Source organism: Poecilia reticulata, chromosome 7, assembly GCF_904066995.2.
Source record: "Poecilia reticulata chromosome 7, P_reticulata-male-v2, whole genome shotgun sequence".
NCBI lineage: Eukaryota > Metazoa > Chordata > Actinopteri > Cyprinodontiformes > Poeciliidae > Poecilia > Poecilia reticulata.
In genome coordinates this window covers 28,334,204-28,348,774 of record NC_088836.1, presented here as the reverse complement: position 1 = coordinate 28,348,774, position 14,571 = coordinate 28,334,204, and the positions used below count along the sequence as shown (strand labels likewise).

At 37.3% G+C, this 14,571-nt stretch overlaps 1 protein-coding gene across 2 annotated transcripts in view; it reads left to right on the top strand.

Moving 5' to 3' along the window:
- The window catches only part of hspg2 (heparan sulfate proteoglycan 2), a 127,129-nt gene extending 113,913 nt beyond the window's left edge, over positions 1-13,216 (top strand). For both annotated transcript variants that reach the window (XM_008414489.3, XM_008414501.3), the window contains 18 exons: positions 838-922; positions 999-1,143; positions 2,135-2,237; positions 2,331-2,440; positions 2,513-2,621; positions 2,748-2,846; positions 2,947-3,168; positions 3,771-4,015; positions 4,108-4,279; positions 4,971-5,093; positions 5,446-5,502; positions 7,398-7,473; positions 7,597-7,675; positions 8,049-8,096; positions 9,221-9,291; positions 9,402-9,485; positions 9,645-9,748; positions 10,765-13,216. In XM_008414489.3, coding sequence (XP_008412711.2) covers positions 838-922; positions 999-1,143; positions 2,135-2,237; positions 2,331-2,440; positions 2,513-2,621; positions 2,748-2,846; positions 2,947-3,168; positions 3,771-4,015; positions 4,108-4,279; positions 4,971-5,093; positions 5,446-5,502; positions 7,398-7,473; positions 7,597-7,675; positions 8,049-8,096; positions 9,221-9,291; positions 9,402-9,485; positions 9,645-9,748; positions 10,765-10,937 — 2,105 coding nt within the window. In that variant the 3' untranslated portion in view covers positions 10,938-13,216. The remainder of the gene's footprint in view (positions 1-837; positions 923-998; positions 1,144-2,134; positions 2,238-2,330; positions 2,441-2,512; positions 2,622-2,747; positions 2,847-2,946; positions 3,169-3,770; positions 4,016-4,107; positions 4,280-4,970; positions 5,094-5,445; positions 5,503-7,397; positions 7,474-7,596; positions 7,676-8,048; positions 8,097-9,220; positions 9,292-9,401; positions 9,486-9,644; positions 9,749-10,764) is intronic.
- The last annotated feature ends 1,355 nt before the right edge of the window (positions 13,217-14,571 follow it).

The window sequence follows — 14,571 nt, the reverse complement described above, 5'->3', positions numbered from 1 at the left end:
GTATTCAAATATTTGCACTACAAACTAGACCAAAAACTCTTGGCAAAATTTGGTGTTTTTGTAGTATTGTTTTGTATTTTTGCACTGAATGAAATACGAGTGTTCCTTTTTTTTAGATGTATCTATCAAAACATTGTTTTACATTTTGCACATCAAAACCTCCCCCACTCCTACATGACAAGAGGGCTCCACAGATCAAGCTGGAGAATCTATTAGTCCAGAAGAAATGACTTCAGGCACAACTCAACATTTGAGTATGTGTGACAAAGTGACATCAAAATAGTGAAAGATTTCAGAAAGAACTGATGTTTTTGCCATCTACTTTCTGCCAACTTGCCTTGAACAGATTTTTTTTCTGTTGCAGCTTTTCTCCCTCCAGTTACAAACACAGTGGATATTCATGCCTTCTCCACGAGAATGTACCGCTCATGTACATTATGCATGTGAATTTCCAGCATGTGATGGAAGAAAAATAGCGAATTTGCATTATGATTCAGCAGGTTGCATTTTGCAGCCCAGTGTTTTGCCAGCAGTTTGTGACATGGCTTTGTTTTGCTTTAAAGCTGTGACTCCCTGGCATGCTGCTTAACCATCCAGCTGTGATGGGCAAAATGAATCCCAAAGAATATCTATCCTAATAAGTCTCTCATATTAAATGTAAAATATTACTTTCCTTGAGCAAGAACAAATTTACAATTGTTTTGGGTGTGAGTTTTTTATTCTCCTCCTAAAACACTTTGATGAGTTATGGACGTATTAGGATGGATGTTATCGTGGGGATCTGTTATGTGTTTTCTTTATTTTTTTTGCTGATTTCATTTGTTTCGCCGGTGGCAGGCATGATCCTCTACAACGGCCAGAGAAGAACAACAGGAGCCGACTTCATCTCTCTGGGACTTGTGAGTGGACGCTTGGAGTTCAGGTCAGGACTCAAAACACTGCATAATGAGGACCGTTGTTGATGATAACAGTAATTCAAGAATTATGTCTGATCCCAGGTTTGATGTGGGCTCTGGCATGGCCACCATACGTGACCCCAACCCCATTAAATTGGGAGAGTTTCACACAGTGGAGGTGATTCGCAACCTTACCCAGGGTTATATCACTGTGGACGGCGGGGAACCCATCAGTGGAAAATCACAGGTAATTCACTATGGTCAGAGATAGAGGTGGGCAACATGGAGTTAAAGTTTTATATTCTGTTCTAGAAACTATTTTTTACTTCTTTTTTTTAAGTAAACATATTGCTATGACTGGTGAAGCAGCAATTGTAGACCCAAAAAAGCAGCTCTTGAAAAACAACCATTTTTAATATGATTCTTTTGGACACCAGTCACATAAAATATAGAGTGATTTGTGCCTCTAAACTGCACACAGTAAATGCACAGAATCATATTTTTAAATTTATTGATGTTATTGCTCATTAAAAAATAGTCCCAGCAATACAAACAGTTTTGGGAGATTTGAGAAAAATATTCACTGGAATTCATCCTGACAATTCTGTACTTTACTTTCAACTCTCCAACTTTTAACTGGACGAAATCAGGTAAAAGTTTTTACTTTTTACTTTGATGAAATCACAAGTCTCATCTCCTTGAGCAAAAATAACCCGACAACCTTTCAAATCGAATAACTTCCTGGGTAAACTTCCCAAGGAGGTGTTGTTGTTGTCCAAGTCAAGGTGTCTAGAAGAATCAACCTCTCACTTTGCTGCCACTGTAGTTTTTACTATAGTTTTTGTAGTACTGCTGTAAGAAAATGCATCAAAAACCACGAAAACAAAAAAATAAAAAAAAACTTGGTATTTAATAAAAATGTGGCAAAAAAGTTGTTTTCATATATATACAGAGAGAGAGAAAATGGTGGTGGTGTTGTGAATGTGATAAGGAGAAGAAAAATATTTGTATTAGTGTCATCCATCATCATTATGCTATTCATTAATAAAACTGAAAACTGCATGTTCTCTGATATTGAGCAGCCCTACCTTTTTACTATTGTAAGACAAATAAATCAAAAATCAAAGGAAACATCAATATTTAAAACAGGTAAATCCTAGAATGATGCCTTGAGGCATACCAGATGTAAAAGTAGTAAAGCTGAACACTGCTAAAACTGAATGCACTCTGCTCATCAGGGAAAGTTCCAGGGCCTTGATCTGAATGAGGAGCTGCATGTGGGTGGTTACCCCAACTACACATCAATCGTAAAAACAGCTGGCATTAAGACTGGTTTTGTGGGTAAGATATTGTTTACTCTCTTTACTCACAGGATGGAGAAGACATTTCCCCCATGTGAATTTTATTTTTGATTTTTTTATGACTTTAACGCAGGCTGTATTCGTCAGCTGGTCATCCAAGGAGAGGAAGTGATCTTTAAAGAACTCGACCGCAGCTCTACCGGCGTCACAAACTGTCCCACCTGCAAAGATTATCCATGCCAGGTCAGCTTGAATCATCTAAATAAACCCTCAACATTCGGTTACTCTGTTACTTTATTTTACTTTATTTTGCAGAATGGAGGAAGGTGTCAGGATTCAGAGGCCAGCTTGTACAGGTGCACCTGCCCCCGAGGATTCACAGGCAGCAACTGCCAGCATCACTCGTCTCTGCACTGCCACTCAGGTGAATGTGAATCACCAATAGAGCCTATTAAAAAGAATATCCATTTGTATACATTTTTAAAAGTTCAAACCTTAAATAAGATGGATTACTTCTGTTTGTAACATTTTGCAACTGTGACTCCCTCAGAGGCCTGCGGACCCGATGCTACTTGCATCAACCGGCCAAACGGCCTGGGCTACGACTGTCGCTGCCATCTGGGCAAGTTTGGAGACAAATGCATGCAAGGTAAAATCAGCTGTAGGCTCCATCTTTCCTAACATAAATCCATCAGTTCCATCCATGAAAAATCTTTTTTTTTAAAACATTTGTAATTGATTCTTACCAGGTGAGCTGGTGACTACACCACTGTTTGATGGGGATGAGTCATACATCGCTTACCCACCCCTGACCATTGTCCATGACGACCTGCATGTTGAGCTGGAGTTCAAACCACTGCAAAGAAATGGCCTGATGTTCTTCTGCGGTGGTAAAAAAACCAAGGTGGAGGACTTTGTGGCCGTTTCGATGGTGGAGGGTCATGTGGAGTTCAGATATGAACTCGGCACAGGTAAACACAACTTAGCACAGTTCTGGTGAAGTTTCATGAGAACATTCAGCACCCTGCAAAAGTATCCATAGCCTTGAACTCACATTTTCTTCTGCTACAATCAGAAGGTAGTGCATAAGTGGACGAAAAAAGATTTCTTAATATTCCTAGAAGAAAAATCTTGAAAAATTATGCCATCCAAACATGCCTTATTATTTGATATCCCTAAATAAAATTGTGGGGATGTTTGAAGCAGGGTTAGGTTATAAAACAAGAACATCTTATAAGGTACTAAAAATGGAAAGACTGTGATACAACTATGATTTGATCAGAATCATATCAAAATTAAGCTTACATTTTAAACTTAGTTTAAATAAATATTAAATATTCATACTTAGGGATGCTTTCCTTGATGGAGAAGCAGATATAACTTTAGGATGGGTGGATTTACTGTAAATCTGTGGCAAACCTAGAAGAAGAAGAAACATTTTTTAACCCTAACCCTAAATCCAATTGAGAATCGGAGGCAAAAGGAATATGGATACATAGGTTCTGTATCACAGTTTAAGAAGAACTTTAGCTATATTTAGGCTTAAGAGTTTTTAATCCGTCTTGACATCCAGGACAGGCAGTCCTTCTCAGTCCTCAGCCGGTCTCCCTGGGCCAGTGGCACAGAGTTGTAGCTGAGCGAAACAAGAAGTCTGGCCACCTGAGGGTGGACCAGGGCCCAGTGCAAAGGAGGATGTCTCCAGGAAAAGCCCAGGGCCTCAATATCCATACCCCAATGTACCTGGGAGGAGTGCCGAGCATGGACATCCTGCCCAAACCTGCAAACGTCACTCAGATGTTTGACGGTTGCATCGGAGAGGTGAGGATTCTCTGTTTGGAAGTAGATGAACGAAGGTTGCTGGTTATTTTTCTGGTTGTGGAACATCAGACTTGTTTACGTCTCGACTGCAGGTTTCCATCAACAACAAGAAGGTGGACTTGTCCTACAGCTTCACAGAAAGCAAATCAATTAGCAAATGTGTGGACAACAGTCCCTGTGACCGCCGGCCCTGCCTGCATGGTGGGGAATGCATGTCCAATGCAGAGTATGAGTACCAGTGCCTCTGCAAAGATGGATTTGAAGGTGAGTCTTTTAAAAATGCAACTTCTTAGATCTGTTTAGGAGTCAGGTTTTTGTTTTTGTCTAGTGGATGATTTTCATAGCAAAGTGTGGGTAAAATAACATTCTTCAAATATGTAATTGCATGTTAGGCAATGAAAGGTTTATTTTCTTACTTAAAAAGCAACAGAATTATTTGGTTATTTGCATCTTTAAAATATTTCCAATATTGTATAAAAAGACTTAAGTAGTTAAATAATAATTAGGAGAAACTGGCAGTTTCTTCATCCGATTAATTGATTAATCACCAGAATAATCGATTATTAAACTAAACTTTAGTTGGAATCCTGTTGTCTTTGTGCAAATATGTTGTTCAAGAGGTATTTCAATTGATCTTTCAATCTCCTATCAAAAACAAAAAATAAACATGCAGTTTGTCTCAACCTTACTGGAAGTGTGTCTTTTGGTCAGGTAGGATTAAGATTGAACTTTTCAGCAGCAAAAAATACACCATTGGCAGCATCACCCTCTATAATAAGCACACTTAAATTAAATTACATTTATTTGCATATGTTTCTTAAGTGAAAGATTATAGAACTAGAATTAAAGGTGGATTTTTCTCTAGCGTCCTTTACACCTTTGGGCAGACTTAAAGACACAGTGAGCTTGACTCAACCTTTGACCCCTGACTCTCTCTTGGTCTGTGGTTCTGCAGGTGAACGTTGTGAGGTGGTGAGATTTGTGTGCCAGAGCGACATCCAGTGCCAAAATGGAGGAACTTGTGTTGAAGGCAAATGTGTCTGCATGTCTGGACACACGGGCCTCAGCTGTGAGGAAAGTAAGTATTCGCAAGATAGAAACCGTTTAATTATTAAATAAACCAAATCCAAGCCGGAGGTATAAAGTGAAATATGTTATTGCATGTTTTTGACGGTTTCCTAAAAACACAACACGTGTCTGTATGCAGCACACATGTCAGCTGATCTGTAAATCTGCATTCAGTGGGTGGAAGTAATAATTATCAAAGCAAAAAAAAAAGCCGAGGCGGAAACATGCAGCCCATATGGCCCACATTTTCTCCAAAAGCTCTCTGGTGACTCCCAGCACCGAAGAGCATGCTGGGAGAGATAACCCTAAATGGCTGCAGGTGTCTTTTTTTCTGCAATCTCATGGCTGTATCCTGCACACAGGCCAGGTCTTCAGCTTCGCCAAGGCCCTGCGGAGCTCAGAAACCAGCGAGGCGAATGGTATAGTATCTCAATGTTGAGTCTGCCTGAAACGATCGAGACTAACAGGGCCCTGGCTTCAGTTCGAGGGCCCCGGCGTCCCAACAAAAACCTCAAACTCAACTGTCTATTTTCTTAACACGCGTGCGCACGGAGAGAGAAAATATGTGTCTGTCTTCAATTCTCAGCTGAAACTCTTATCTGCATTTCAAAGTAGGGAGAGGGGAATTGTGCATTGCAGATAAAAGGGAGCAGACTGCAGACGGGAAGCAGAGTTCTGTTGCCAGTTTCCTACAGGAAAGGGCAGAAACGTGGAATTCCCCTTTTTTTCATGTCTGTAAAATGCCTACTCACAAGTCTCGTTGCTTCGAACTGCCTGCTCAACTCTCGACAAACCAAACACTTGTTCTCTTTGAAGCTCTCAATGTCACGTCATTCAGTCTTCTTCATGTGGAAATGTTTGCAGTCAGACTACTAACAACTTCAAGTGTCTTCTGGAGAAAACACTGATTATTGTCCGGATGATTGAGCTGTACATGCATTTAGATGTTGCGAGGTTTATTCCACAACCATGGCCAAACGTTTTGACACTGACAAACTTTACTGCTTCAGTGAAATCTGAACTTATGTTGGATATCTCTAGAGTAAACTGATGTCTAAATGTCAATATTCAACATTTAATCTGTTACAAAGGTTATTACTGGATAATTCATCAAGTTTTATGATGAATTAAAGTTCTCACTGGGATTACAATCTGATGAGTTTGCACATTGCAGACGTATAATTTTTATGTTTTTATCCCCAAGTCAGTTTTTCCTTGCAACACGTTGTTCCATTGTGTTTATCACCAAATTATTCCTGGATTTTTCTCCATTCTGCATTCATAGCAGTGAGGCAAGCCCAAACATAAATGGCTTTGGGATACTTCAATGTTTGCATGACAGGGATTTATGGAAGTGTTTACCTTTTTGTCCCTGGACGCTACATTTTCATTATGTCTATAATGGTCTAAATTGATCTCATAAAAGAAATTCTTTGCAGTCCAGTCCTGATACTTCTTGCAGAGTCATTATTCTTGATGAACGGTGGCTTCTTTGGTGCTGTGACCTTTGAATCAAAGGTCTCCTTTGCATCAAGACCTGCTGGTGTAAAAGAGCAAAGGCAGCACATCTTCTTTTTTGGCAGAGGAATGATGATTTCCAGCACCAATCCCTCTTAAAACATCAGTTCTGCCTTGTAATCCAATCAAAACTACAAAGTGATGTTTTCTGCTAACTTCTTTTTTCTAGTATTATAGACTCATTTTCAATTCCCACCGCAAAAACTGTAGCTGAAGCTGTAAAGTTAACAATAGTTTCTGTCAGCATCAAACTGTTTGGCCAAGGATGTAATCCTTGTGAGAAGTCAAAGATGATGTAAGCACTTAGAAATGGTGATTATATGCTGATATCTGCATCCTGGAGCTTTGCAATGACATATTTCCATATAACTTTTATAAATAAGGTGAAGTTCAGCACTGTGGTTTTGGATTACAGATACGGGTTGAACATGATCCTTTGCAGCTTTTGAGAAAAGAAATAACTTGTTACCTCATGCAAATGAAAATTTGCTAACTATAACTTGAATTTTCCTACAAATGTAAAATGGAGCATAAAAAATGTATTCTGCTCTGTATCTGTATGAGGTATAACATATTATTTGTTTTCCTAAAAGTTATGCAATCTTGCCTTCAGCAGCATTAACACAAACAATTATCTGTCAAGGGATTTTGGTTTACATTATATGTTTTGTCTATAAATGTATCTAACCAAACCAACCAAAACATGGAGTCCTCTTTCCTTTCACCACTAGAGGGAACCATAACAATGATGTGAATAAACTTCAACCTAAACATTTTTTTTTTCATGTTTCTCTAGATTCCCCCTATCAGTATGCAGCTCATTTCCAAAGTGACGGCTACATTGCCCTCCCTAAATCAATTTTCCCAAGAAGGTAACTTTATTTTAGCACTTTTTATATTTATTTTCCCCCTTTCTGATAGGTAATTATGACTTTGTATATAAATGTGATTTTTTTCCAAATAAGTAATTGTTAATATTATTTAATCTGTTTTAGTGTCCATGATGCTCCAGAGACAATAGAAATGGAAATCAACACCAGCTCCTCTGAGGGCCTGATCTTATGGCAGGGAGTGGTAAGTCCTGCCCCTCCCACACCTGTTGCTGCACCTTAACTCTGACAACTTTCATAGGAATATCAGTTTTTCCCCTTCGTTTCCCCCCTATAACTTTGCCTAAAAACTCCTGCACTGTTAATCATAATGATTACCTCATTTTAATAATGTTACCATCGCAATGATTTTTTTTCATAACATTTGATGCCAGTTTTCTTCGCATCATCACTGACAAAATATTGCATTTTTTATTTATCATCATCATCGTAGTGTAAGCTTAATTTGCTGCTGACGCTGTGACCTTGCTGGGCATGCTGGCTGAGATCAACGGCTGCGTCTTACACCACTAAATACATGCATGTGCTTCAATTAACTCACCCTCCATTTTCCTCAGGAGACGAAAAGCGCACGAAATTTGCGAAAGGTGCATGCTAGTGAAAAGGTATCCACTCGAACACAAGACACTTCATTGTTTTGTTTTGTTTTGTTTTGTTTTAGGATTACATACAGAGGTACTGTGGTTTGTAATGTAGTACCCATTTAACCTTTTCACATTTTGTCATGTTACAACCACAGAATTCAAGGTATTTTACTGTAATTTTATGCAATTGTAGGAGGACACAAGTTTTCAAATTCTTTTTATAAAAACCAATATAAAAGGTGTGGTGTACACCCGCTTCACTCTAATACCCCTAACTAAAGTTTAGTACGAATAATTTGGACAAGTGCAAAAGTAAATTGAGACCATCTTCATCAGAAAGAACACAAATAAAGTTGCATAGAAGTTTAACGAAAGATAAGGCTGTAAAACAATATCCTACACTTGGAACATCTCAGAGATCCCTATTTGACTTCTCATCTGAAAGAATTGAATATTATGGTACAATCACAAACCTTCCAACACATGACAAGCCACCACAAGGCCTGTGGTAACTTTGGAGGAGTTGCAGAGATTCCAAGGAAAAATATTTCATCATAACAACTAGTAGTAAGCCACTCCACGAATTGGGCATTATTGAAACACACCATAAGACCAGTGGTTTGTTATGGCTCCTTTCTTGCAATTTGCCAAAAGCCATGAAGGAAACACAGAGCATGTTCTTTCAAGCATGTGAAAGAAAATGCTCTGGTCAGATTTGACTACACCTGTAGTTTGTAACTTGCATGAAATATTATGAAGGGTGAAAAAATAACTGTACATCACACTGAGCACAGTAAAAAAATGGCTACTAGAACCATCATGCTTTGGATTTTCTTGTCTTTTCCTGGAACTGAAATGCTGGTCAGAGTAATCACCAGGATGGAGGAAGCTACGGTCATAACATGACAAAATGTTGAAAAATATATTGGACTGAAGACTTTTTACTTTGCTGTTAAGGTGAAAATGTACAAAAAATGTATTTTGTTACATTTGGGGAATGTTGCCTCAACGTATAGCATCATACTTGTTAAGTGCAGCCCTTAACGTGGAAAGTTACGATAAGCCACTTTGTCAGGGGTCAGAAGTTCATAGGACTAAATAATTAAACAAATGCCCTTTTATTGACTTCACATGTTTGTTTTCAGGCACCTGGAGAACATAGCAAAGGAAAAGACTTTATCAGCCTTGGCCTACAGAACGGACACCTAGTTTTCAGGTGATTCTACACCATAATCATTTTGTTTGGTTGAACTCTAGATGATGTGGTTAAAATCATTTTAAGTTTGTGCATTTTACAGTAATGATGATTATTTATATTATTTCTAGTTACCAGCTGGGCAGTGGAGAGGCAAGAATAAGATCAACAACCGCCATCAACGACGGAAAGTGGCATAAGATCACAGCAGCCAGGTGTGTATCTTCAGTTTCAGTGGATGTAGAAAGATTAATCTTAAACGCTCCACTCCGACTTTTCATGAAATGCTTCATCTAACAGTTAATGCTTTAATACACCTGTGCTTTTCTTCTTTTTTTTTTGGTCTGAACTCAGTTGTTTCTCTTTTCTTCCAGAGTTGGAAAAAATGGCTTCATACAAATTGATGGAGGAGACAAACAACATGGACAATCTAAAGGCAAAAGCCTCATGGTTAACACCAAAGGCAGCATATACTTGGGTGAGCAAACCTGACGGGATTAATCCAGAGGTTAACCACTGAAGGCTTTTCAGTGCAAAATCCCAATATTTAAAATGATTTGGCCCAATATGTTTTCCTTTGGTTTTGTTTCTGCCTGTATCTTAAAGAATAATACAGAATTAGACTGAAATAGCAAAAATGCTATTGACGGATATGGCAAGGCTACATCTACAATCATCTAGCTCCAGTTCAATTTTGATATTATAAGTTGAATTTTCTATAACACCTTCAGATATTGTATTCAAATCTGTGTCTGGTTCTCTACTATTCCAAAGAAGTGTTTTGTTTTATTTTATTCATATTTGTTTCTTCTTTGGAATAAAGTTATTGAGTAAAAAAAGAGAACGTAAGAAGAGGAAATGGAACTGTATAAACAGTCTTCACCCTCTTCAAAATAAGAGCATGGATATAAACATCTACTTGAAGGATTCTTAACCATTAATAACGGAAAGTTTCAAAGTGCATATGGAACTTTATTCAGTTAAAAGTTTATAAAAAGGCCAAGTAAATTAACACTTTAGAAATCATACAGAAAATTTTACCTCATGAAAGCTAAGTATGCTAAACATTTTCAAAGTTAGCAAAAGCGCTAAGCTAAAGATTAGGTTTGCTATTAGTGGACTAGAGAAAGAGCCCCCCGCCACTGGCTATCACTAATAAAATATTAACTCATTTCTAAGTTTGTTTTCATATTACTTTTTTGCAAATATCCTTAAATGTTAGCATTGAAACTCAAGGTTCATACAGATATTTAAATTTAGTACTATGATTTATTTTAAAGCTTCTTAGATTTTTCTAAATGTGCAAAACTAAATAATGATCATCAAACTTTTTTATGTTCTGAGGAATCTTATTAGATGTTGTCAGCATTTTTTTTATTTTCACCTATGACCTATATAGGACATTTTAAAGAGGTTTTTGAGAATTGCACTTCTCTTCTAGCCAACAGGTCAAATGTGAGGCCAGTTTTAAATCTGCGTTTGTTGCAATCACAGGTGGAGCTCCAGATATGACTGCTATGACAGGAGGAAAGTTTTCATCAGGAGTCAGCGGCTGTGTTCGGAACCTGATGCTGACGAACGCTCGGCCTGGACTGCAGCCCGGCCAGCCGATTGATTTGCAGGCTCACGCTGCCCACGGCATCAACGTTCAGCCCTGCTCTTCATAGACATACATGCACCAGGACACACACTCACACAAACACACACACACACATTGAGAGACTACGGAGCGATTACACATGCAGCAGACTCCCTTGGAGAGACTTAACACTCATAGAGCCTGAAACAAACTTGGTGCTTTGCTGCAACCAAAAAAAAAAAAGAAAGAAAACACAAAATTAAAGAAAACAAACCATGACGCAACTGATGCTTTCTCTGTGTGCAGCAAAACCAAAAAGAGAGGAAAATTTAAAACAATATTAACAAGTCTTCTCTGCCTCAGTGTTGTATTCTGAATGAAGGACTGATAAAGGATGAGTAGTAAGGTTTTCATACTTCCAGCAGTACTTTTAGCCATGAGAAGATTACTAGTAGAGCTCGTTAGCCCTTCTAAGATAGGTCAGGTCCTACGGAGTTGGAGATATTTTGACAGCACTGAATTTTTTTTATTTATATACATTTGAATATATATAATGTTTGTGGGGGATAACATGCAAACTAACATTAAAACTGCTCTTTATCTTTCCTAGAATTTGTTCTGGGTTATTATATTGTGTGTCTGAGGCTTTGTACAGGCCTAACTCTACTGTTACTTGAAAATATGTAGGCCTTGTTTTTTCTTCACTTCTGTAGGGAAATCTTTATCTGCGAGCATGCTTGGCAAACTGTTGGGGAGATGAACACACATGGTCACAGTCACATTCAACTCAGGATGCCAAATACAAACAATAACAATTGTTACAAGTATGAATGTTTATTCGATTTTGTTTTGTGTCACTTTTAAGTAAGTCACGACAATTTTTTATGTCTTCTCTTTCTTTATTTGTTCTTTTTTTATGAACAGAAATGAAACTTGGTGCTAATTTTCACACATGAAGATGCAACGTGTGTCTCTGTTACATGCAGAGATCGGTTTTTTTCTAGTAATTTGGCTGTATTTGTAGTTTTAAAAAAAATTAAGAAGCAGTAGTTTATTTGTTGATATGCATGGAATTTCACATAGCTCTAAAATATGGCATGGTTTGTTGCTTCCACTTGCCTTTTATGATTGAGTAGATCTCAAAAAGAAGTAAAAACTTATAAAAAAAAAAAGTATAATTTTTTTTTTTATGTGTGGTTGTGTTGAATATGTTATTTTATGTGTTTAGATTATCTGCCAGCCAGGTAGATAACAATCTCAGTTGAGGAAGTGAGTTTATTCAAAGAAAATATGTTGCTCAAGTATGTTTTACCTTTTTCTGTTTGCAGCAGGTCACTCCATTTTAAGCCTGGAGTGTGTATGTGTCTGTATCCATATCCTCAGGAGGGTCAACCCAGAACTGCCTGCCTCGGGTTTTTAACCCTAATGTCGGGTTTGGTAGCTTTAAATTCAACATGGAAAGCTATAAACCTCTGATGGCGCCGTGGGTTGTTTACTCAGCAGATGGATTCATCTACAGCAGCTCATATTCATGTTCGGTCAGATGAAACCTCCTGCAGGGTGCTGTGATCTGTAGTGTAGCTCTGATAAGCATGCTCACACGCTTCCTTTCAACCACGTGGCAAACCACAGTCACACAATTATTTGGGGTTCTTGGATTTTTTTTTTCTTACTGGTAGCTGAAAATATTTGTTTTGATAATCCTAAAATGAGCATCTTTTCATTTTATTTATTTCATGCATTTTGTTCTGCTTGCCTCTTTTTCCACCGCTTTTGTTGATTGATTAGCTTTCTAATACCTGGGGTTCTTGCCTATTGTCTCCCATACTCTATTGTCGTTCCCCCACTCAGCAAATTCCTCTCAAATTGCCCACACAAAGTGCTAGACTGGAGCTTCCCTGTCCCAGTGGATAAAAACTGGTCTTATTCTTTGAAACAATAAGTCTTAGACATCTAGTGCATGAATGCATGAGATGGGTGTTACCATGAATGAGCAGGAGCTGGTCCAGCTGTGGTTGTTGCCTGCATTTTGGGTATCTGACCTTAAACTGGATTGTTACATTTAAGATATCAATTAATACAAACCTGTCGAGAAGCAGTCACTGTTTATTGGTTTATAATATTTAATTTTTTTACCTTTATTATGTTGAAAAGTCCACTTTAAGTAGTGACTGAAATTTGTATGTTGGTTCCATGAAAAAGGGTATTTTTTACTTCTGAACAAAATTTGGGAATTAACTTAATGAAAGTACTGGAATATAATTTTGATGTCATTGAGATCTGGCTTTTTCATTACCCATGTTGGAAAGATTCTCCCGTTCACTTTATGTTTCCTAAATAAAAACAAAATTCATGTGCTCTTTGTAATCTTGGGATTTCTTTTTTCACACTACATTGCTGTGTTTTGCGGTATAGTACAGGTTTCTTTAAAAGTTTCTTATTTAATTACTTGAATCAATTTAAGCAAACATCTTCCTTGATCTTTACAAATATAGTTTCCCTCCATTGTTGTGGGGTTTCCTCGGTTGAACTGAACGCAGGTCAACTAAAATCATGATCCTCAAACCTTTTTAATGTTCTGTTCTGAGGAATCTTAGTAGATGCTGTCAGCTTTTTTTTTTATCTTCACCTATAATCCATGTAGGACATTTTAAAGAGATTTTTGAGAATTGCACTTCTCTTGTAGCCAGCAGGTCAAATGTGACCTAAGTAGAAGATAGTTCTGCCCATTCCATCTTGAGTTTTGAGCTATATACAACGCCATTTTAGGGTCATTATAAATAGAAAAAAATATATACATTTCTGCCATAAGACTCAGAAATTTAGAGATTTATCTAAAAAAAAATATATAGAAAAACAAGTTAATTTCTGAGCTCCAAAAGTGAAAAACTTGCTAGAAAAAAAACCTTACATTTTGAGATTAATTTTAGAAGTTTTCTAGAAAACAATTGAAAACTTCAGAGTTTCAAAAATTCTTTAAAAAAAAAAGATCTGCACAAGACAATTATTTTTTTTTTTTTTTTTTTTTTTTTAGAAAGTTCAGTTTCAAGTTCAGACATTTCTAAGTTTTTGTCTCAAAAAATTTCTGAGATTGATCTTAAAATATTTGGCCGAATTTTTTTTCTACCACCATAGCCTTAATATGCCAGTACAGCTAAATGACCAGAAATCATTTCTAAAACATTATAGACGATTTTTGTATTTATCGATCCCGAACACCAAACATTGACAACATGATTCAATTACTTTATAGTCATTGCTTGTGTGTCATAAACATGATCTGTATAACACATAAAGACGGCATTGTAACTTTGTAGGCTAAACATGACTGTTCAGATGACAAAGTAGGATTCTTCTAATGTTGCGTGTGTTTATGGGCTTTCCTGTTTGTAGTCCTGTCTTTGTTTTAGTGATGGTTTGAAATAGTTTCACTGACTCCTTGTCATGTTTATCTATCTTAAAAGCTACAACAATCTTTAAAAAGAATATAAAAATAGTATGTCACTTAGAAAAAATATGAATTCACCCTGAAAGCAAATTGAACAATGCACACTATAACTGTGTTTGTACACTGCAGTTACATAACAAGATTAGAGAGCCTATCGGCACATTGACCTCACTGTACGTTGTAACTGGCTATGTAAAATCTGAGCTCCCTGCTCACCTGAGGCTGCTTTTTCAAAACAAGATCATGAGAAAAATCAAAGACGATATCCAATATT